This window comes from Poecilia formosa, unplaced genomic scaffold, assembly GCF_000485575.1.
Source record: "Poecilia formosa unplaced genomic scaffold, Poecilia_formosa-5.1.2 Scaffold56, whole genome shotgun sequence".
NCBI lineage: Eukaryota > Metazoa > Chordata > Actinopteri > Cyprinodontiformes > Poeciliidae > Poecilia > Poecilia formosa.
Window position 1 is genome coordinate 916585 of NW_006799995.1, and position 24834 is coordinate 941418.

A 24834-nucleotide genomic window follows, 5' to 3' on the forward strand; every position below is an offset into this window, starting at 1 on the left:
TTTTTTTTGCATGCTTTTATGTTTATGTTTCTGTGCCATACCTTCGAACTATCAGAGTCAATGAAAGTCAGGCCAAAGTAGTCTCTCTCCAGCAGGTTCAGATGGCCACACACCATGTCCAGCAGGGTCTGGCCCTTGGCAAATTTCTTTTAAAAACAAGCACACACACACATACACATGCACACACACATAGCCAAAAAAGAAAATGGAGGAAAGATCAAAAGGCTGAGTTTAAGGGTTTGCAAATACTACATATTCGGCAGAGAGTTTGTGATGCATATCCCATGTAGTTTTTCCTCATTATGTCCCCATGATACAGCATGGAAATGACAAATTGCTGCACATTAAAGGCATGTGTAAATCAGTTAGATATCATTGAAGCAGAAACCAACACAAACTTTATTTAGGACATTTTAAAACAACCAGACTTGATCAACAACAACAAAAAATAATGCCCATTACAGGATCAAAAAATAACACTTTAACCAAAGGAACTAAAATAATTACTAAAACAATTCTACAACAAGGTACTCGAGTGGCTTAAGCTTGTTCAGAGAGCTGAAAGTCAAAGAGGGAAAATTGCTTGTGTTTTTTATATTCTGAAGCTGTTCGGGAACAATTCCTACAGAATCAATAAGTATGCAACATAACGCTATTCACTGAAAATCTTGTTACTCAGGTCTCGTTTGAAAGCGTTGCTGTAGTTTCTAAGGAAATTTGCACCGCAAGAATTATGTATTATGTGCACCAATAAAAAAAACAAAAACAAAAAAAAAACAAAAGCACTCTCTTGCAGCCTTTTGTATAAATATTATTTCACCTCATGTTAAGTTAATCAGAAGTTACACCAAACTCTTTGTTATACTCTAAGGTACAAATTACTATTCCACTGAACTTAAAGTATTCACTTTGCAGATTACTAATGATGTTAATAATGATGACAATTATAATGCAAGATTAGTAAGCCGGTTTCATATCCCACCGTTTCCTCCCGCTGTGTACATTAAATGTGAAAAAGTGGTGGTGAACAACAATTATACTAGTCCCAATTAACCTACTTGTATTTTTCTTCTTTAATTGTTTCTGTATTATGTAAGCTTACAAACATCCATATTTGATCATTTTTTTATATACACATTTAGAAAATTATTGTGTGCCCCATGTGCCTACTCCCATTTGATTTTAATCACTTGTCCTGTATGTTCGTATGAGATCTCTATTCTCCCATATTTGGTTTATCTTTAATGTTTTTGTTTACATGACATATAATCATAACCTGTCACTGCATTAAGACATCATGAGTTAAAATAAGGCCAGACATGGTCAGATGGACAGCATATTTGTGCGCTAAACCAGGTAAACGTTTCTAAACATGAACAATTTTAAAACAAGTAAACTGAAATTTTGCTGAAAAGAAAAAAAAAACTGCTGGAAATTATGCATCTGATTATTTTTCACTTGGTCTTTATTAGATCAAATATGAAAATTAGCTTTGTCACCGATCCACTCCAATCCACTCCGACTGTGCTTGGAGTCCGACTTCCTCCCTGCCGAGTTGTAGCAGCAAGTGAAAAGGCTTCTATGACTATATAAGGGTTGAAAGAGCATTTTATATCTTGCGGCGTTGCAACAGACCACACCCATCTTATATCAGGCTCTTCAGGGCTGAAATGAAGGCCTGCGTGGGTTAAGCAAGCAGAGCTGGCACAGACAAACACACACACTGTTAGAGAGCACACACACACACACACCACACACACCACACACACCAGATTGATCTCCAAGGGAGACCTGGCTCTTACGGCGACAAGGCAACCAAGCAGTTGTTACCATGGAAACAGGAGTAATAGGTCCCCTTAGTCTGTGTGCACGCCCTCTCACTTCCTCCGTCTCCTTTTACTACAAGGCTAATGCTAACCTTTGTTGAGAGAAAAGCTGGAATTACAGTGAGCATAACCTTAAAAGATGCAAGTAGGATGAATAATTTAGCTGTGCAGAGCAATTTGTCTCAAAAAGTTTGATTTTGCTGCATAGAGGCTGCCGTGTGTGAGAACCGAAAGAGAGTAACACTGATTAACGGCCGTCTGAGATTTTATTGCGAGTGTAGCATTTTTTCGATCAAATTGAAATTGCGACAAACATCTCGTCTCCACAGGAACCAAACACAGGAACCAAGTCAGGTACTGCAGATTAGATTTTGTCGTCACACCAGTTGGATGAATTCACATTTCTGTCACTCGTTTTTTGCCAGGATTATATTGTCAGCCATTTAGTGTAATTCTGCCTCTTACATACAGGTGCAGGAAGGCTGAGGACAGGCGCTCAGCACGTGTTTAAGCACTGCTACATAAAAGGAGTATTCCTCCGTTGATCAAAGCTAAATTTTGATCAAAACGAAGTTGGTATTAAATATTGTGAAAACAACACAATAAGCATCTCACAATTCCTCTAACATAAGTATGTGCAGTGAAAAGTTTTTAATTGAAGTAAACTTAAACAGAAAATATTTCAGACACGTTATAGAACAATCGTATTCATGAACCATCCACCCCACTTCTGACAGAACCAAAAACACATACTTTTCTCACAAACCCCACTCCATAAATACGAGAAAATTTACTGCAATAGGACACAATGCTTTGTTAAAAATGAGGATGGCGAGTATAGTTTTTCTTGTGGTTGTTCGTACTACAAATGATGCGACGGCAAACTTCTGTGTGACCAGGTTCAACTAAAAGTGACCTGCATGCGCAGAAGAGAAGAAGAACGTAGCGGTTTCACAGCTGCACACTGTGTATGTAATAAATAACGGATGCTGCCGTCTGTGGAGCGATTTTAAAAGTATTGACCAATGGGAGCTGACAGTACTGTCACAAGATAAGACAAAGGAAGGTAATAAAAAGAAAGCACAGCAAATGGCAATGGCCCTGCAACTTCTGTAGAGAAATCTGTTTTGGATGAGAAGTCGGATCAGCAGTGGTGGAAGTGTGAGGCGATGTACTCCACTGACAGACTTCCTTCATATTTCCATCATTACAATTTTCAGCCACTGTTTATGCCTGGATTCAGTGCGCCTGGCTCCTTCTGGTGCGCAGCCACGATCCACGTCTCACGTCGACGACATAAAAGTCGAATGAAAGGTGATAAGACTGCTCAGACTGCTGATGCTTTGAAAACTATGGGATACACGTCTGATGTAGCACCACATATAGAAATGGCAAAAAATAGGATTTTGGGGTCACGAAAAGATCAGAATCGAGCAGTTCTGATGGCCATTGACAAGTTTAATAACCGCCACATTTGGGAGAAAAGAAAATCGGATTGGGTCACATTTGACATATCCTCAGAAACTAACTGACAAAGCCTCCTCTACACAAACATAAGGCAAGAGTCTTACACAAGAGGAGTAGATTCAAAATATAGTTCATTTATTACTGTATATGCAATGGCTTCTACAGACAGCATTGTTGAAATATATTGTGCATCACTATTACAGTTGTGTTAGTTTTAATGTGAGTGCCATACAAATAAACTTGATCAAGATTTGATTATTTCTGTTGTTGCTGAAACATTACATTAAGAAATCTGGGGAAGCGCAGCAAAAAGAAGAGAGTCCTTATGAAACACAATTTCTTTTGATGATCTAAAAATGACCTTGATTGATTCAGAACAAATGCTAGCATCTTCTAAACTAAACGACTGATCTGCATTATGTAAAAGCATCTACAGCATGACAAATATTAAACTGAGCTGTATACCTAATAAAAAGAAGTGCAAGAGCTGAAGAGTGTGTTTCAGAAGTTAAACATTTGAATCGCTGGGGATGGACATACAAAAATAAATATTCTGCTTGCTGAAATGTTTAGCTGCTAAGAGGGCACAGCCATTGTAATTAAAGTACAAAAGATTTCAAATAAGTGAGGTATTTTATGTAAATGTTGAAGTAATTGCTTTAAAAAATAGCCCCAGGTAAATAACTGGACATAGTAATGCACTGGCCACAGTCAATAGCTATAATGTTGTGTGCCAAATATCAATAGGAGGCTTAGCCTTCTTCCCTGCTCGCTTTTTATCATCCTTTCCAGCTTGCTTGGCGGACATTACGACTCTAATTAAAGTAATGATTTCACTGCGTTTGCCATTCAGTTCCAGTTTGCTGATATTCCACATCAAGCCACTCATCCATACCACAGCACACAAACAGGCACTCCCCGTTGTTTTCCCTCCTCATCTTTCCCTCTACCTCCGAGTCCACCCTTCATCTTTTCCTCTTCCTCTCTCGTTCTATTTTCTCCCCCGGTCAAACATAAGAGCACTCATGGATCAACTGTATGGATTTCCTGTCACAGCCCACTACCTCAAGTGTCACTTCCCAGATGACCCACAGAAATGCGTGCGGATGTGTATGTGCGTGTGTGTGTTTGTGCAACTAGCTAAGATTCAAGAAAATATGGAGGCTCAGTTGATGGAAAATGGTATTTGTGTGTCATATGAGAGGCCAGATGTGTGGCAGCGTGCGATTAATGGAGTACAGTAGGCAAGGGTGAAGATGAGGAACCAGCAAGCTCATCTGCAAGCACATTGCGTTTCATCAACAGCTCCTGTCAACGGGGCTCCAGTTAAGGCTTTAAGAGTGAATCTGGCAGCTTTGCGAGACATCCCCAGGATCTTCAAAACACCCCCACGTGACATCCTGACATCCCTCACAATTCATTTCTGTTGACAAGATCCATTTTCTTCAGCTCTCAGTCATGACAAACATGTGGCTGGCTGTGAAATTCAAATAAACCGGGAGCAGAGAGTACGGTGAGCTGCAATCTCCCCGTTTACAGACACAATGAGGCTATAGCGTGGAGTCACGATTTATGGAAGCTTGGGATTGCTTAGTTAAGCTTTCCACCCCCCACATCCCTATTGATGGGAACAGCAACGCCACAACATTTTCGTCCTCTGAACAACACGGCTCTGATCCTTAAGCTGAGGTTTCTGACACATGCGCTTGCTTCTTATACGCCAGAGAGAACTTAACAGGACATCAAAACAGCTCAGATGGGACTTTGCAAAATCACCTTCTCTTATTACATATGCATCTTAATAGAATTACTAATGGAGAGACAAACACCTGAGAAAAATACTAAAATAAATGAAGGAGGAAATAGCCTTCAAATTTAAAAACACCACACCGACTCTCAAACATGGTGGTGGAAGCATCATGCTCATGAATTCAGTAATTGTTGGTGGCACTAGTGCACAAGAATGTCAGGATAGTGAAAACTGTGGAGTACTTTCAAATTCTTAAACTTTAGATCAACCTAATGTCTTGATCAGGGGTCTGCAACCTGCAGCTCCAGAGATGCAGGTGGCTCTTTGAACCTTCCACAATGGCTTGTAATAATTTTGCTAAAACAATGCAGAACCAACTTTTCTTTTTTAAATTAGAGATATAACAAAAGCACAATCCACTGAATTTCTACCACAGAATGACAAGTACAAGCATTTTACCATGACTCAAACTGGAACTGTGTTTTTGTCAAATCATACTAAGGTCAAGCTTTAAGTGTGGTCGAGCAAAGAACAAAGAAATCATGGATTTAGTTGAGTGAACAGGCTCGTCTCACTGTGTTCGGCTCCTATCAAGTCGCCTACGGTTCCTGGGAATGTGTTGGGCTGCTGGGTTAACCCAAACTGGGTTAGCTCTGGTGGGTTTATAGCCCCTTGACTTTCCTGGGGCAACCTCACCAAGAGGACTGGTGAGGTGCCCTCCCTGGCACCTTGGTCGTTATGAGCTCTGGGATCAGAGTCTTGGGTTCCCGGCTTTGCCTGAGGTAGGGAGATGGTTAGGCGGTTAGGTCAGGTGTTTCAGCTCCCAACCTGTGGTTCTTTAGCCAGGGAGCCAGTACTCCTGTGCTTCTCTGACAATCTACCTCTGCGTAGGGCATATTTCTGCGTAGGGCATATTTCTGCCCTGGGGTGGTGCTTACTTCTGACTGCCTGGAGCGGCTGCAGCGGTCTGGGACCTTGTCCACCTGTTCTCTGCTGCTCTCAGGTGTCGAGTGCTGCAGGCTTTCTACTGTTCTCACCACCAACAACTGTGTAGCTTCAGAGGTTAGGCTCACTCACATACACACACTCAACCCAAAGACGGTTACTTCTACACAGATGGTCACACATACACACACACCCATGCACTGACGCACAAATAATCAAAATTGTTGAAGGTCATACAAACACAGTATTACAGTAAAGTGGTTGTCTACTTTGATGCTAGATGCAGTCTTGATTTAATAAAGGCAATTACGATTCTGTCTAGAGATATCCCTTTTGTACCACAAGACTGCTCCGGCACTATATACGTCTAAAATGCCAAGAGAGGACGCAAGAAAAAAAAAAAAAAGATGAGCACGCACACACACAGAGACATTATAAGCCAAATTCAGAAATAGTCTGTAATTATTTCATATCATTTAGGGTTTATAAGTGAAAGTTGGGAAAATGCATCAGCCCAGATTTTTCTCATCTGTGAGTTGTTTTTAAATCTGTTCCTTTTCTCCAAGAGAAACGCTTTGAACAGTGGGAAGAGCTTTTTTATCCAGGCTAATCTTTTATCTGTAAGACAACCTGCCGGTTAGCTTAACTGTGTTCAAGTTACCGTGGCTGTGTGTCTCGATAAGAAGTGAACCACCTGTGTGACACGGAAAATCTTCAAGTATCTCACAAAGCTTTAAGTTCTGCTGCAATACAACAAAGGTCGGTGACCTTAGATTTCAATTTGATATAACAGCCTGAGTCTTCACATAAGTGTTTCATTTAAGATTCCTGATCCAAGTAAGTGGATTATGTCAGAAAATACCTTAACCCTAGCCCGACCCTTTGTAGAAGTTATTTTTTAAAAACAGGGATTTTTTTTTTTAAATACACATTTTAAGATCAATGTCATAACTAAATTACGTGGGCAACCATACCTCAACTGCAGTGTCATACTCCGAGCCGTCAAGGAGAGTTACTTTGACAGGGACGGTCTTGAGCCGTTTGGTCGTTTTCTGGGGCGACCTGGAGGCTTTGCTGGGGGTTTTCTCTGAGCTGTCATCCAGTTCGCCCTGGTCCTCAGGAACCTGGGAGAGAGAAAACACACCTGAGAGGAAGAACAGGGATCCAACACTATTCATCTAAATACAGTAAACCTGCAAAATTATTTGTACACCTTGAACTATTGAACATTTTGATGCATCACAACCATAAACTGTATTTTATGTGACAGATCCACACATACTAATACAGCGAGTCTTTTTTTTTAGGTTAGTTCAAAGAAAAAAAAAAACTGAAAAGTGTGGTGTGAATTTGTATTTACACCATATTAACTGGATGGCTAATGTGGCCATCTAGTTCAGGTGGACGGCCACAGCTTGGTGTCATCCTCTTTCCAACTGCGGTACTCCATGAGGTGTTCAAGGCTTAAAATGTTGTAGTATAATTCAACCCTGCATTAAACTTCTGCTCATTTTTCTCCCTGTCCTTGTTCTGCTGCCTTCCTTGACCTTCACGGTGCCGTTTTGTTCACCAATGTTCTCCAACAGGTCTCTAAGGCCGTCACGCAGCTGCTTCAACTATACTGATATTAATTTACTTAAAATTAGACACGTTTTTTTCTAAATACACCCACTCAAGGTGATTGGTTCCACCTAAATTTATTTATCGGCTGAATAGTGTTGAAAACAATTGCATTGCGCCCTTCAAATGGTGGGCGTGTGTTTTTTTTTTTTTTTTTACTTTACACTCATGCACTACATTGATCTTTCACATGGAATCCAAATAAAACACATCCGAGTTTGTGAAGTTAATGTGCAAAAACTTCATGGTGAAATAAAATTTTGATTTTCAGGAAGTGTTAAGCGTTTCTCCCAGCAAACAATTTGGTCTTAAACATAAAAGATGAATAGCAAACGCATGGAAAGGTCAGCCGCTGCTTTAAGATGTTAGTTATTGGCACTGACAGAAAGGACGAGCTGTCTTGCATATCAACTAGAAAGCTGGAAGGGCCCTAAGTGATTGAGACGACTACAGCTGCTGTGAGTTAGACAATGCGCCCACCTGATTGGTCCTCCTGGCGTCACCCTCCATTGCCGTCTTCATTTCCCCTGCCAGAATCGCCTCTGTTGTCATAGAAATGGATTACAGCCCTGCAAACGCACAGAAAAAAAACAAAAAAAAACGTAAACAGTCAACATCAACTCTTTTCCAGCAACCCCAAAATCAGTACGAAGCTTTTAGTGCTGTGAAAAGTCAAATCGTCCGACAAGCTCAATTAGACTCGAGACCCGTGAGCCAAATGCTTTCACATCAACAGACAGCTCCCAGAGTCTCGACTTCCACTGACATTTGGTGGCGGAATGACTCACAGCAGAGATTATACCTGTAGCGACAACTCGTTCAATTTCCTCTACAGCCGACAGCTACTGCCAGAGAGGCTTTAATTATCCCGTGCCACTATCCGGTATTGGTCTCCTAATGTATCTGTGGTCGTTGCATTGTGCACCTAGCTAAAGTGTATAGCTCAGTCGGGCCTGGCTTGCAGCCTCCCACAGGAGCACTCGGCTTGAAGAGCACTGGCTTCAGGACGCTCTTTTCTCACGCTAGTAAAGGAGATAGCATAAATTACATCAGCCCGAGAGCCCTGCAGCGGCACACTGAGATAGAGAATGAAAAGAAGACACCGAGGAAAGAGAGGACACCGGGAACGTGTCTAAGGATGAGACAAGAGAATAGAGGGAAGAGTTTAAGTCGAAGAAGACGAGAGTTTAAGAAGCATAAGGATGTTGCGACACGCCGGTGAGGAGGAGACAGAGGAAGCTTATCGCTTGAAGGTGACCAGACTCTTGGAAAGCAGCGTTTCTCCAGGTTACACATAGGAAAATGGCTGATGTCCAGAATCGCTTTTATAGGCCAGAGGAATGAATTATGCGAGATAAAGGGCCAGAACAAATTTAGCATTACAACAAAAGGTGAAAAAAAGGGTCACAGGCTTTAGGGAGGTTTTAAATACTGCTGTGTGAAGGTATTTTTCACCTCAGATCTTCCCCCTATACTTAATGCTTCAGGTTGTCAAATTTTAACATCAGACAGAGATAACCTAAGTTGATACAACACACGGTTAACAAATCAGGATTTTATAAATAATAAAGGACAGAGTCATCCAAAGTACACTGGCCATACGAAAAAACACAAGAACACAAAGACTTGTCTGACATTAACCAAAAAAACACTTTCAATCTCCCCAAGATGTTAAAAAATGCATTCTGTGGACTGGAAACCTTGGCAGAATTGAAGTAACTTATTTTCTCTACTACAAAATTGTAAGGGACAGAGTCCCGTCATCAGTGATCTCAAACATACTTCGAGTATGCACCAGAAACATGACCGAAAGCACAACAGAAAAATCACCTCTAAATGGTTAAAAAAGGCAAATTGTGGCTTTGACATGGTCCATTCAAAATCCAGACTGAAATCTAGTTGACTACAGACCATACTTTTTAGCAGCTCATTGCTAAAAATGTTACTTTAAACAAATCAATTCTTAAAGGAAAAAAAAATGGGTCAAAAGTTCTCCACAAAAATATAAAAGGCTCATTGCCAGTTCTAGCAAAACACACCAAGGCAGAGGAAGGAGGGAACAACCAGCTATGAGCCATAGGGTGCTACTACTTGTTCACAAAGCAACAGGATTGTTTTGACATCTTTTTCTCTTAATAAATCCTAGCAGAGGTTTTTGCTAGCAGTTACTTTTCAAGTTAAATTGAACAATACATCTCAACATTCTGGTTTGTTTTGGAACGTTTTGTTTATTACAAACACGTGGTAGTGATCAAACTTTAGTTCTCCATTAGTCCTACAGTACATGTTTGTTCTGGTAAGCTCAAGTTTTCTCATCATTACTTATACATTTATTAAAGGCATGAAAAGGAACCATGACTAATTACACTTAGAGGCCTTAATCTTCTTAAATTACCCTTTCCTGCTAAAACATTTTGTTAAGCAACATAAATTTTCTGCATCAGTGCGCATCATTAGTTTACAGTCAACGATGATGTAAAGTGGCCACCCACTAGCTGTCATTTCCATAATGTTCCAACTTTTCTACTCCAGCCAGTAGGAAAGATATCAATTAGGAGTCATGCAGTGCTTCTTTTAGCTGGAGATCCCAGTGTGACAATAAGTAAAGCTTGGCTTCACACCTGGTCCACATGACAGAATTTCCAAACAAAACTCGAGCGACTACATTATTATTTTTAATCAAGCTTGACAAACGTGTCAGCGGGTTTTGTTCCACGTTTCTTTTAGAGCTCTGGGTAAGTTTACAGTTTTTGTTGTGTGTACAGGCACGTCTCGGAGAATTAAACATGTTGGAAAGTAATTTTATATTTTTGTCACTAAATGCAGAAAGTGAAACTCAAACTTTATATATCCTGTACATGTTGAGTTAAAGATTTCAAGGTTTTATATTTTATAATTTTTAGAATTATGGCAAACGGATAGTAAAGATCCAAAATTCAGTCACAAAATCAGAATATTACATCACAGAAATTTTTAAAAATGATTTTTTTTGTGCGTGTAAATATTATGTATTATGCCTACACAATCATGGAGAGAACTGCTGACTTGACAGATAAAGAAGACAGTCATGTAGAATGAGGACAAGGTAATTGTAAAATAAGTAGGTTCTTCACAGTGTGTTGTACTCAGTCATATCCACAGACATTATGTACAAACAAAGTTTGTTTGAATGAAAACCTGAACTTAAATTTTAGGTGAGGTTCAAATCAAAAGTATGGGGTGGTTAAAAAAAGCAACAACTTTCAAATAAACATTTCAGAGAGGAGTCAAAGAGGGTAAATACTTTGATTTTTATAATGGCCAGTAAGTGTTAACAAGAACACAGCATGGTATTTTTTTTTCTTAAAGAGGATGCCCCAATTAAAACATTTTTTCATTAACCTGTTTTTGTGTGTGTGTGTGTGTGTGTGTGTGTTTGTAGTTTACAAGGCTGTAGCACAGTGTGTCTTTAATGATGAATCAGTTTTTTAGTTTGCTGCATCAAAGCTGAGAGCAGTCTGGCTCCTGAAAGGCAGCAGATGCCACTCTTTTCAGATTTCCCTCGCAACTTTAAAGAGGCCGTTTGATTCATTTATTTTTGGAATAACATAATTAGCTGCAAACCACTATAATTCTTACAGATGAAAGTCAGCTCCACACAGAGATTAAGAACATTTCTGATGCCGATTACAGAACCCCATTTTTCTTTTTTTTTTCTTTTTTTCTGAAGACTGATATCTTTAGAAAACAGAGGAGCAACAAGCCAACATTAAGACCAAACATTGGGAAACTGCCATGTTTTCTTGTGTGAAGCTCTCAGTCAGTGGTCAATAGTCTGTGAACATAAATTTTCCAAGTCTCCCAAGTGATTTTCAATTGGATCCGAGTCTGGACTTTGACTGGTTCATTCTAACTTGTCCTAAACCCTTCCTTTGTTGCTCTGACTCAATGATTAGAGGAAGCTCCGGCCCAGAGCTTCAAACGGTCCGGTTTACCCTGCATTTTCCTCAATCCATTGTTTAAACATTAACCAGGGCTTCTCAGTCCTGCTAAAGTAAAGCATTATCACAGCATAATACTGCCACCCCCATGTTTGACAGTGGTAACGGTGTCTTCAAGGTGTTGTGCTAGTTGCCCACCACCCATTTAAAAAAATTCAATCTGAAGGGATTGAAACGCACAGTTTACTAATTAGGTGATTTCTGTAGCCAATCGGTTGCATTCAATGTTGTGCTGGTTCACCACATATCGGTGAAAAACAGTTTGTGTTAGCAAGTGAAAAAGTGACAAAGTTAAACAGGTGTAAAATTATTGTTGCAAAGCACTGAATATACAATAGCAAAAATGTGGTGAGCAGCAGAGCCAGTGAGTGTAAATTTCAAATCCATTGTTTGATCGCGACACTTATCTTCTATCTCAAATCTGATCTCTTTACGACGTAAGCCGTATAGATATTTTCACTGTAAGACAAGCTTTCATTGTCAACCTCAATGGATTAGCTGCCAGAACAATGTGCCTGTGAATCACAACGAGACTCGAGTAAAACCCTGATGACTTCAGAGCTCTCGTTTCACACGTGTCGCGACTGCAAAGTTAATTAATTATTTTTATTTTGGGGCCCCTTTATGAGTCAGTCACTCCAGGTCAGTTCTGGTCTCTGCGCAATTAATCATCTGTGTGAGAGTTAATGGAGTCTGAGACGTGTGAGGTGCTGAAACTCAAAACTCTGCCAACAATCAGGCTCCCTTTAAAAAGGTCTAATGCTGCTAAATTAGCTGGGTTTTCATTTTTGATGACAGTTCTAAATCTTAGACAAAGCATGAAGGGATATCTGTCAGGTGTTAAAAAGACTTAAAAAAAACACCAATCTAGCATGGGAAAGAGTTAAATATGAATAAATTGAGCAGTAAAAGCAGGACCTAACCTAGTTTACAAAAAGGTTAATGACAGCAGTGCTTAGGCCAGTCAGAGCTCCTAGCATTACAGTTTGAAACATGGAGGCATGACAGACACAGCAATGAGCGGACATTCAATGCAAGGCCTCAGAGCTTTTGTGGCTCCTGTTTGTTTTATTAGGCTTTTGAGAAAATTAAGAAATTCCCCTCAGATAGACACTAGCTAGGCGAGCCTAGCTAGCTAAGCTAAAATTTTTAGACAAAAGGATGCTAACAAAGCTAGCGTAAATGAACAGAGCACAACTACAGTTTCGGTTTTAAATGTTTTCTGTGAAACTGATATTTAACCATCATTAGAAGGCAACACACCAGTTAATAGTCTTGGCCACTTTATTAGGTACAAACCATCTAATCACATGGCAGCAACTCAATAAATTTAGGCTACTAGGTGCGGTAAAGACTACACAACCATCAGAATAGGGCAGATAAGTAGATCAAATAATCAGTCATTACAACCAAAGTATGTGCAATGCACCCCTGAATGCACAATGTGTCCAACCTGGAATCAGATGGGCTTGGTTTTCATATTTTGCTCTGAATGCTGATGTTTTGAAAAAATGTCTAACATATCTCAAAGCATTATAATTTCACTCCACAGAATAAATATACTCACATTAAATGTTTTTTCCCCCATTATATTACGAAACTGCAAAAAAAAAAAAAGACTGATTTATATTGAGCCCATTAACATCTTTATCACAGACGTCAACAAATCAAAAAGGTGCTCTCTCTTGATAATTCAAGCAAAATATCTACATAATCTGTAGCTCCTGGCCAAGTTTAGGGTAAATATGTGCTTATATGCAAGGATATACATCCCATAAGTCACTCTGGCTGGGAGTAAGCATGAGTCACTTCCCCCTCCTCCTGTGTAGACTCTCTCTGTATAGGAGTGTACAGATGGTCCCACACTGTTGCATACTTTTGCAGCTTTTTTCCCCCCACATCAGTACAGTATCTTTTACAGTCAAGGCGATAGTCTCTTCTCATCAAATATTTCTGCTTTCTGTTATGGCCTGTGATTTAGCCCCATGCAACCAGGGCTAACTGTTACACAAGGCTACATTTAGCCCTATGCCTATAAATATTAGATTAGTTTTTTGATCAGTCACATTTATTTATTTTTTTTTTCTTTTTGACAAGCCAAGATTAAAAAGAAAAATCCCTTAGACATACACGTCATTCTCAGTTACACACATTAATTCAACTATGTTTCACCTTCACAGATCCGTCTCATTCAGCCTTCAGTACAGTGCTGTGAAAAAGTATTGACACCCTCCTAGATTAAACCTGTTTGGTTTAATTCTGAATACTTTCTCGACTAGAGTCAAGTTTGTTTACTTAGCTTTTGCCTCACAATAAACTATGTTACTATTTAAAAACAGGTTTTAACTCCGGTCATCTTGGTCTGATTTTTAAATTTGTTTGAGCTGAAGCATTTAGGAACGACAAAAAAGCAAATACGGGTATCCCTGCATCTTCAAAAATGGCTTCTCTTGTAAATTTACACGTTAATCATTTTCTGTAACAGCTGCCGTCTATAACCATGTGTAAAGTCTGTTAACCTCTCACTCAAAAAGAAAAAAAAACATGGCTTCCAACTGCAGGAGTCTCAACGAACATAAAGAAACAGACTGCGCCCAATATGGTGCAACAAAACCGTCATTGTCTGCAACAGGCCAGGTTAGATATACTGCCAGATAATAAAACACATGATGGCTGATCATCTGGGGCAAAATAATGTCAATGATGCATCATTTACTACAGGCTTCCCTGAGCACATTTGTCTTCATGTCATTTCTCAAATAAAGACTCTGTCAGTTTAGAGGCAGGCAGCCGCCACTTGCCCACAGGCCCATCCTTCATCAGTGAAATGGTGGGAGAAATTTGTCAAATGCAGCATTTAAAAAAATATGTCACAGCAGAGCACAAGTACCACAAGCATATAACAGCTTGTGGATATTTCTCACCTCTCTAACGCAGAGTGCTGTCAGGAAACAGTGCATGTGTTGCAAGAGTAAAGCGTTTGTCTACTTGCACAGCGGATCGGCGAAGGAAAATAAAACTGTTGCGCACGTGTGAGAGCCAAACTGCGAGAAGCAGCAGTCTGCAGAAGCAAGTCGACAGCCTATTCCACCGTCGTCGCACAACGACCGTTTGAAAAATATTTCGACTCCCAAATTGTTCTGCAAACTTTTTTTTTGTTCTACTCTGCTGTATTTTAAACAATGTAGGATCAAAAACAATAAGCCAACAGAGATCCTAAAATATCCCATATCCCTTTTATTAAATTTAGATCCCTCATCTGCATATCCAACCAACGGGATGCAGCTGACTGATTCAGATTACCGCATTTAGATCAAAGCTCCTGTCTGAATAAGTAAGGATGAGTATTTGCTATGAAAAAAACACATCAGAAGAGTTTTTTTTTTATAGCAAATACTCATCTATCTCTATCTCTATAGCTAATGATATAGAGATACATCATAGATACAGTATCAGCTAAATTACTACCACAGGATAAGTCGCCTATTGTATGAACTAATTGCTGAAAATTCCCCCCATGTGATCTCTGACTTTCCCATCTCTGTTTTATAATCAGCTTCTCTTGCTTATGGTCTGAGCATCCAGTTCATCAATCCTGGGGAGCAGAGGACAGCTCAGTGAACCCAGATGAACTCTGGTGAGGATCAGTGAGGTAATATGACTGTAGAGATGTCCTTGTTCAAGATAAACCAAATGAAAACATTCATTAAACCTGTGGCCCTCAGCAGTTTTCGAAGGGGACCGAGTAGTACAACTCTTAAGTCGGCTGCAAATTATCGCAAACAAGATAAATTATGTGACATGGAAATCAATGAGGCTGCAAGTTCAACCTTCCAGGGAAAGTTCCAGGTAGCTAGGCTGATTTTAGTCAGACTAGCTACCTGCAAAATGCTGAATGCAAAAAGTATCCGCATTCAGCACTGGTCATTATATTTCAGCATTTCGAATACTTTTTTAGTCCCTTTATAATCGTAAATGAGAAGACAGTTTGAGTGATGACTGGACTTAGCATTATCTGCTTCATTACCACCTGGAGCAAAAGAAGGTGGGGAAATTGTGCACATTAAAAGCGCCAGAGCAAGAAGTTTGAGGTGGGTCACTGTAAAGTTGAGCTAATCTGATTAAAACAAATCAGCCAGTGAAATCCCTTAAAAAATGAGCTGTCAAAACGCATGATTTGATTTATGAGATTAATATCCAAAATGTTAATGAGCTCATAAATGAAAGAGCAAACATCTTCAGCACTGTCCCACAAAGCAATTCTTGCATCCATTTAGTTAAATAAATTGTGCTGGGACATGCAACAAGATCGGAGAAAAGTGGACTCGCAAAATGGATAAGACAAGAAATGACGTGCAACTGCTAATGGTCTCCAAAAACTTGTACTCTTACTGCTAAGACCTCATCGGCACACGCAAACTTATGGTTACCCAATTACGGGTCACCTCACTCAAGTATACATTTTTTTTGTCACAACGTCACAGTGGGCACTCGCTAACTGGCTGTTTATTAAGAAGAAGAAAACAAAACTGAACTGAAAAAGAAAAGGCGATTGGTCATCAGGAAATCAATGCTGGTTTTTCTTTGTCCTCAAATTTCCACAAGTAATAAATCAGACACACCTTTTCACTGCAAACTACAAGCATCTCTGTCTGAGCTGCAGGTTTGTAGCGTACAAGCAGCAAATTCTTAGTCAACAAAAGCATTAATCAAAAAGATGACAAAGTTGGAAGCTGCCGTTAACTCCTTGCAAAAACATTTTAGAGAATCCAAGCTTACTGTGCACAAAGTTGCCATGACAGTCAATAATTTGTATGCACCAAAGTAAGTCACAGGGGACAACAATAGCCATTTGCTGAAGTAATTCAAGTCTGCATTCAATTACAATTGCATAAATTACAAGAGAGTATTTGTAAGTCCCCAAAAAGAAAGTGTAAGTCAAGTCCTAAGTCTGTTGCTTTAAGTTACCACAATTTATTTGATCAAAACACATTAATACTTTTACATGAAGCCAATTTCAAACCGGAGAGTTACTAACTCACCATTTATTCCAATTCTGAACATTACTATTGACAAAATTATTAAATATCGAGTGTGTTTAAATAAAACGAATTAATCACAACCATACATGCAGGAGGTTATATTTATGAAAACAGAAGGCTTCTTGGTGATCCACCTACCGACGAAAAATTGGCCCCGAAATATTGCAGCATTTTACATTTCAAGCCGTCATCAAATCTCACCTAGCGGTTAAAAAAGGCAATAAAAATCTTACCAAGCAATTTTACAGTGGACAAGAAGATAATGTGAGAGTGCAGACATTAAGTGCTTGTATATTAGAATCATTACCAACCGATAGAACAAGTCAGCAATTTGTGATTGATGGAAATCATTAAAAATGTATAATATTCACAAGCATCCTTTAAATGAGGACAAAAGGGGTGTTTCCTGCAAACTCGCAGTAAAACGGTTCCTTCTTACACTTCAGTGTTTTAGCAACCTTCACTTTCAAAGTCAAATGGAAAGAAAAGCTTCACTCTAAACCAGTGACAGGAAAATGACAGGCGCCATGCTGTGCTGGCAGCAAATACCCCCCCTCCCCCCACCACCACCACAACCACCACCCACCCTCGTTTTCTGACCAAAGTCGGGAGTGACGCCACCAACAATACTTAACACAAAGACATCAGACGAGCCTGTTTAATATGCAGTTACCATGGGAACTCCAGCCTAACATCGTCTGTCAAGCATATCAAAATAAGATAAAGAAAATAACAAGAGAGAAAGAGAGAAGAGCCTGTGGGGATTTATTTGGCTGCCTGACACATACACATGTGTGAAAGAGGGAGAAAGAGGTGAACCATCACATGGCACCGTGCTGAAGGATGTGACAGTTCATGCAGAGATAGGCGCACAGATGTGACAAGGTGGAGACAGTGGTGGTGGGATGAGGATGGCCAGAAGATATTATAAAAAGATTGCAATTTTGAAAAGATAAAACATTTTTGAAACAATAAAATTAATTGTCTGACAGCGGCGAGATGAAAATAGATGCTGTACAAGGATCAGTTAGAATAAAAAAAAAAAAGGCTACAAACCAATTAAAACAAAAAGATACAATGGTATTGTCTGTGTATAATTAGCAGTTTTATTTACAGCGTCATCAAAAACTAACAAGTCAGGTTGAGGCAGACAACCATTCCTTCAGTCTCGGAGCAGAAAGCAGATGTAGCCAGACTCCGTTAGATGCTGAACAACAAATAGGTTGATAAATATGTCTGCCTACCTGTGTTTTTTCCAAGGCAAATTAGAGAAAATGAAAATTAATTCAAGCCTTGAGATTTGAAACTCATTTACACAGCATCTCGGCCTCAAAATAGTTTCATATTATAAAATAATTTTCAATGTAAAATGAGATGAACAATAAACCCATTTAAACTAAATTCACTAAACATGAAGCGTCTGTCACTAATAATGGTCATGCCATTATTTTAGGACTGTTTCCCCTGATTCCACTTAGGATTAGCAAAATTATTTCAGTTTTATAAAAGCCTAGACGATGGAAGAAAGATTTTTTGAGTTTTTTTCGTCATTACCTTAATTTGCATAAACTGACATTGCTATGCCTGTAAACATTTTTGAAAAAGTTTAAATAATGTTCCTTTATTGGATTCTAATAGATTCATTCACAGCATTTTAGGCAATTTGAGATTTTGAATTTGAAGGCCAGCAGCTCAGGAAGCACACCAAAATGAACTAATCAGCCGAGAGGTTAAAGTTGTGATGCAAACAGGTTGTCCAACTAGAGTATGAGTATACAGCCACCAAATTGCTTCAGCACAAGAAAGTAAATCTTGTGGAGCGGTCGACACAAAGCTCCGATCCTGGGTAGAGTATAAATGGAGTGTGAGCAAAGCAACCTGCAAACCTGACCTGTTGCACCAGTTTCGTCTGGGAACAGGGACAAAATTACAGCAAACTATTGTAAGAAACTTGAGGGAGAATATAAAAAATGATAATTCAGTGGAATCACACAGTTTAAAAGGGAATTCTATCAAATACTTAAACTAATGTGTTGATGGATGTTAAAAATTAACCACAAAAATACCCTCTCTCAAATTTAGAAAACAGAAAAATGTTTGGTAACCCTGACCTACCTAAAACAAGAAGCACCACAAAGTCGGGGACCAAGGAGAAAAACTTTTGATTTTAACTCCAGCTGCATTTTGTAACAGTAAACTAGATTACAAAAAAATTGCTTCAAATATTCGGTCATTAAGACATGAAATCTGAAAAATGTGTTATCCAGTCCTTGCTTTGGTCAGAAGAGAGCAAAACTGAACTACTAGATATTTATGCATCTACATGTGAAAATGGAACAAAATGACATGATCTGTATCGAGTGGCAGATATCTGCTTTTCTTGTACAATACAATAAAAAAATTGAAAAATTAATAAGTGTTATTTGATGGCGAACTTGAAGAGATAATTCAATTATTCGACTCAGCAGTGGCCAATTCTTTAAAATAAGATAATCATTGAGCTTCAAAAGACTTGGAAGGTGCCTTCGTACAGCTGAAAGGAAATTATCCCATTATTAAAAAAAAGTTCTCTCCACAACAACTAGATGAGTTAAAGGCATTCTTACTGGAAGAGGGGGTTTTTTTGTTTGTTTTTTTTTACAAAGGAAACATGAGATTTTGTTTGAAGATGTCTAAACTTTCCCAGATGTGAAACAAGATTCTTTGAAGAGATAAAGCCATTTCCGGCTTGCATCAGAGCAGTTAGGACAGAAGAGGATGGAAAAGAAAAAGGCTCTACAGAATCCATCAGCTAAGGTTCACCTTATCTGTTAAACAGGGAGCAGTGGGATGTAGCGGGCATGCTGCCAGTGGAACTGGGTCACTGGTGTCCATTGATAATGTGACTGTCGATGGGAGTGGAATCATACTTTCTGAAGTATATGAGCGGTAAGAAGGCAGAGTCTGAACGGACGCAGATCAACGTGCAACGATTACCTGAGTAATCTACCGTGAACCTACCGTAGTTCCAAATATATATATTTTTTCTCCACTTAATTTCGTCACAACTGTCAGCAGAATTTTCCACAAGTAGGAGCTTAATAAAGACTTTTTTTTTCATATCTTACAGGATTTCAAAGACGGATAGTTTCGCATTGCGGAACCTGAAAATAAAACCTCTAATCTTACAAAATCAACTTTGCTTTTCTCTAAAAATATAAATCCGGCAACACTAATTTTAGAAACACAGCATGTCTGCAACACAGTCAACTCGTATCCTCTCATACGCACTGAAAGCCATTATTTTTACTTCCATTCGCTATGATGGGTATCAGCAATGACGTTGATATTCTTCAGAAAAATTTTTTTAAAAATCCATTACTGCAGGTGTTAAAAACCCGAGTGTCTCATCTTTGCGATAGCATGTGATTGGCCATGTAAATATCCCCGTGTCAACCCCATGTTGCCATTCATAACTTTGGAAATGGTAATTTGTGCATCTTTTGCAGTCATAATGCACAACTGACAGTTTATTACATGCTGTTATCTTTGATATGCCTTTGAAAGCTCCTCTGACTTGAAAGTAATTTGAGTTTATCCAGTGGAGAGCTCCAGATAGGCTCTCTGCTTGAACGAGGTATTACAAATCAATCATAAAATGCCTCCACAAAGGCCTTGAGGGGGGAACTGTATTAAAGTAGCCTTACCTTAAACAAGCATGCTCGCTGAATTATTATGCAAAACAAAGCTGCCTTCTGAGAATATATTGGCTGGAACGTAGATTGCACCCTACCTTGCCTGGAAAATTGAAGAGCATCACTGCCCGCGTACATCTACTATATAACTATCTGACTAAGTTTGACTAAGTAGTTAAAAGAATGCATGCCACTAAAAGACACAGAGCTTTTCCGTCAAAACTGGCAAAGGGTTTTGAGAAAGGAGCACCACTCCGTCCGCACCTTCGTAACGGACATCGCGGAGGTTAAAAGTGGAGCAGGTGAAAGGAAAAACAAGATGGGAGGATGCACAGAGAGTTCAGAGGCATAGATGGACAGATGGATGGATTTCAGATCTAATTTCCCCCCCCACACCTCCACCCGCCGCCTCCTCCTTTTTTCTGACTGCCTCAACAAACTCGGGAGTCTGGGAGATTGTGTGGCCTGTGGCGAGGCTGCAAAGGAGCCAGATCCCGAGGGCTCACAGTCTGTTTGACTTAGAGGAGAATGAACAAAAGGGGGCATTAGTGATGAGAACCGACAAGTCCACTTGTTTGTGCAGTAAATGTGGAAACACAAACTGCTGGATGCCCAAACCGAACGTCCTCTGCTACTGCAGGTTATTTAATGAGACATACTTTGCTGCCGTACCTTTCTAGAATGCAGCTTAAAGCGTTATCTGTTAAGATAATGACAAATATTCACATTCCACAATAAAACTGATCTGATAATACAATGCTTGGTACATGAGAGAGATAATGATCTCAATCTGTGTCTGCCATTTAAGAGACTAGTACTGTCTCCTAAAAACAGATTTTGACTCTCTATTCCAGCCTTAAAGAATTTACAATCTTAAGTGGGAAATATACTCAGCTTATCTTTTTTTTTTTTTTTGCCATCCTTACTCTTAAAGTTTTGACAAAACTGTCTTTTATTCTCCTGATACATAGTAGAAAACGAATGCACCTCTTCACCAAAACAAATCAGCTGAGTGAGAACGTTCTTTTCTTGTTGACGTTTGGTCAAGATTTCCACCAGAAACCAGAAATAACTTTAGATTTCAGTTAGAGGTTTAAACATATTTGTTTACTTTGAACAGGAAAGTAGAATGCTGTCAAATGAAAGCCTTATATTCTACAGTAACAAACAGGACTTTGGGGCAGCATACTGTTACAAGTGACCTCTGTTCTAACCACAAAAAAAGTTTGATAATTTATTGAACATTGCTTCGGAGCATTTTTGTTAAACGAGGCCTTTTTGGAATTTTAGGTCAAGTATATTTAAAAGGTTATAAAGAAAATGTAGATTATCCCAGATCACCTACGTCGGCCAACGTTTTTTAATACGTTGTAAAGTATTAAAGTTTTTAGATCGTGTTTTTTTTTCTTACATCAGAGATGTCCACAACTCATTTTTCCAAACTTTTGGTCAAGTCTTAAATGAAGTTTATGAAAAAAATAATCAACAAAGTGTAGATGCCTTCTAACGCACCTAAAAAAATTATTTAATTGCTGTAGATCCATTTTAATCACTACACTTAAGCCTGGAGAACCGATATTATTACCATAACAACCACCCACTATACTAGGAAACAATATTGATCATTTAACTGATTTGAACTTGTGGGCTAACTTTCAACCCTGGTTAAATAAGATAAGTCAAGTCTGAAATTCTTGGTTTAGTTAGTCTTTCTTGCAGAATCAAGCCCCTTATGTAATTCTCAAACATTTTTTTAAATTATTTTTTGTTAAATTTTGCTAACATGACTACTAAAAAACCCCCACTTTGATTAGATTAAAGTGGAGCACTCTCTTGCTCAGGCTTATTAAGCAGCTAATTTGTCATCTTCATTGTCTTCTGGTTTTCCCTGAAAAACGATCTGATAAATTGGATTATGCATGGTCAGCTTGCCTCGATTCTTTCCCGCTTCAGCACACACGCACCAGCAGTTTCTTTAAAAAAAGAAAAACTAACTCCGCAAGTTTAAGAGGCTTTTTAAAAATGACCACCTTTTCAGACGGCAGCAGTTCACACCCTGAGGAGTCCGAGGCGCCCATGCCTGCCCCCTGTGCCACACCCGCGCCAGTACAGCCCCTCTTCAATTAGCTCATTATCCTAAGCATCAGCTGTTAGCCTTTGGCTCCATACAGGGGTTGTGGAAGAAAAACAACAACAACCAATTCCTTAAGCATAAAACGTGCTCAGAAATAGGTCTGGGGAAATGCAGATCGTTTTTTGTTGTTGTTTTTTTTTTCCCTCCATGCGTTCATAGATTTAGAAAGCGATAAAGGTGCACCTGCTTCCTACTGGGCCCTGATAAGCGTGAAATAAAGGATCCGCTCATTCTGTGCTGCTTATTAAAACCAGCCTGCCGACCATATTGGCCGCGTTAACGCTGCGTGGTAACACCCTCCACATCCGCCCTTGGACCTCTAGCCACAAAAGCGATCCATTTGCACGGAATTAAAAAAAAAAAGAAGAAGAAAAAAAAAAAAAAAAAAAAACGCCCGTTTCAGCAGCAAAGCTCAGCACAGGCGTGAGATGCGATCCCTCCTCTTCTTCCCCCCCACCGGTTTCTGCTTCTGCAGAAGTGTCACTTCGCGATAACCGGTTTGGCGCAGCATGCCCGCACCTTAACAATGCAATTAAAAGCTGCCTACCTGCCCTGTCAGGTTCGGATGTCAAGGTTCTGGTCATTGAGGTTGCAGGACACCGCCGCCACCGCCCCGGAGAGCGCCTTCCTCTCTCTCTCTCTCTCTCTCTCTCTCTCCCTCTCTTTCTCTATCTGTGTCTGCCTCTCTCTCTGCCGCGGGGAGATGCAGCGCTGCAGGCTGGGACAGCAGACAGGCACAAGCCGGCAGCGATGGCTAACAATCAGGAGGAGAGCTGGAAGGACAGAAGAGGGGCGTTTTCACGTTGGAGGAAAGGGGAACTCCCAACGTCGTGCGTAAGATGCCGTGCACATGACACGCAGCGTCGTCAGAACTTCACGGGTTTTTGGGTCAAGCTCTCTGATGGGAGCTTTCACAGCAAAAGACGCTCCGAAAACTCACATCTTTATTAGCCACCTGCTTCCCTGCTGCACAAATTGCAAAAAAAAACAAACAAACAAACAAACAAACAAAAAACTATTTTACCCACTGAAGCTATTTAAGATGATGGTTGAAATATTCATTGTGATTAGTTGGCACATTACCCACTTTACATTAAAATGTAAAGTGGGTAGAAACAGATTCAGGATTTTCTTACCATCCAGTCAAAGTCTAAAATCTTGTGCAACTAGGGTTAGGGTTATATGGATTTAAAAAAAGTTTTTAAAACAGATATCTGAAAAAATTTGCCATACATTTTATTTACCTCCCAGTATTGTCCAAACTCTGAGCCTAAAAATATGATGCTGCCACCACCATGTTTCTCTGAGTCAGAAAAAATGCAAAAAAAAAAAAAAAAGTATTCCACACAAATTTGTTAAGTATAGAAATAAATAAAAACCACAGTCCTTTCACTTCACTATTAGGGGATACTGAAAAAAATATCCAATCAAAATATACTGAAGTTTGTGTTTGGAATGTGACAAAATGTGAAATATGAGAGCAGCACAATGTTGTTTGTTTACGTGTTATTTAGTGTGCCATGTAATGGAATCCCACTGATTTTCTGAATACTTCCATATTCATATGCATATGTCAGCCCGTCTTTAACTCAAGAGATCCAGGAAGATTTGTCATGTTGCTGCTTGCATATAGCAAGCTGTGGGCTGAATGAAGGCTGGGAGCATGATGTATTGCTTCGGTGACTCACAGGAACCTTCTGTGCCGAATGCCCTTTCTGGCATTCATGCACAAGTGTTCTGTTGAAATGCAAATATGTATACAGCAAAATCAATTCCTGTCACGCTTCACTGGCTCTCCTTCAGCTGGATGTGCAGAAAAAAAAATAATAAAATAAAAAATCTTATGATATAGAGAGCATGAATTCAAATTCAGAATATGACTGAATGTGGTAAAACTTTGATAAATTATTGATTGCAGACTTTAACGACTGCAAACCAATAATTTAAGACATCTATGGCTTATTTACTTCTTATCAGATCGAAGTTGTTCCAAGTGGAGCTGTTTGACTTCTGTCCACACGGTGGCAGTCATGCACCGCCGTCACGCTGACAATCAAAGCAGAGGGGAATATGCGAGACTTAAATGCATCACGCTCAACAGCAATCACGTGTTAGACGCCTGAAAGAATTTCTTTCGCTTTGCACCTGCGTTCAGTGATCATTCATATCTTCTGACAGTCTCTGAGAAAACCCGAGGCTGCACTCTACGTGTGAAAAATGTGACAGCAGCAAGTTCCGTCTTTCATATGAAGCATTGTGGCGTTTTGGCTGTTATTTTAGACAGCGCAGTGCCTCATCTCTGCTGTGTTTGATCTGTTGTGTTATGAGACATAAAAATGACAGTGAATAATAATAATAATAATAATAATAATAATAATAATAATAATAATAATAAT

General features: G+C 39.4%; 1 protein-coding gene across 6 annotated transcripts in view; it reads right to left on the bottom strand.

The window, feature by feature from the left end:
- Positions 1–23287, bottom strand: part of si:dkey-178k16.1 (band 4.1-like protein 1) — a 45711-nt gene extending 22424 nt beyond the window's left edge. For 2 of the 6 annotated variants that reach the window (XM_007553340.2, XM_007553338.2), the window contains exons 1-4: positions 22986–23262; positions 8089–8177; positions 6963–7112; positions 42–146 (exon numbers count right to left, since the gene is read on the bottom strand). In XM_007553340.2, the coding sequence (XP_007553402.1) occupies positions 42–146; positions 6963–7112; positions 8089–8160 (327 nt within the window). In that variant the 5' untranslated portion in view covers positions 8161–8177; positions 22986–23262. Of the gene's footprint in view, positions 1–41; positions 147–6962; positions 7113–8088; positions 8185–22985 lie in introns of all 6 variants that reach the window. The other 4 variants (XM_016672112.1, XM_016672111.1, XM_016672114.1 and 1 more) reach the window with 4 other exon arrangements.
- Between the last annotated feature and the right edge of the window lie 1547 nt (positions 23288–24834).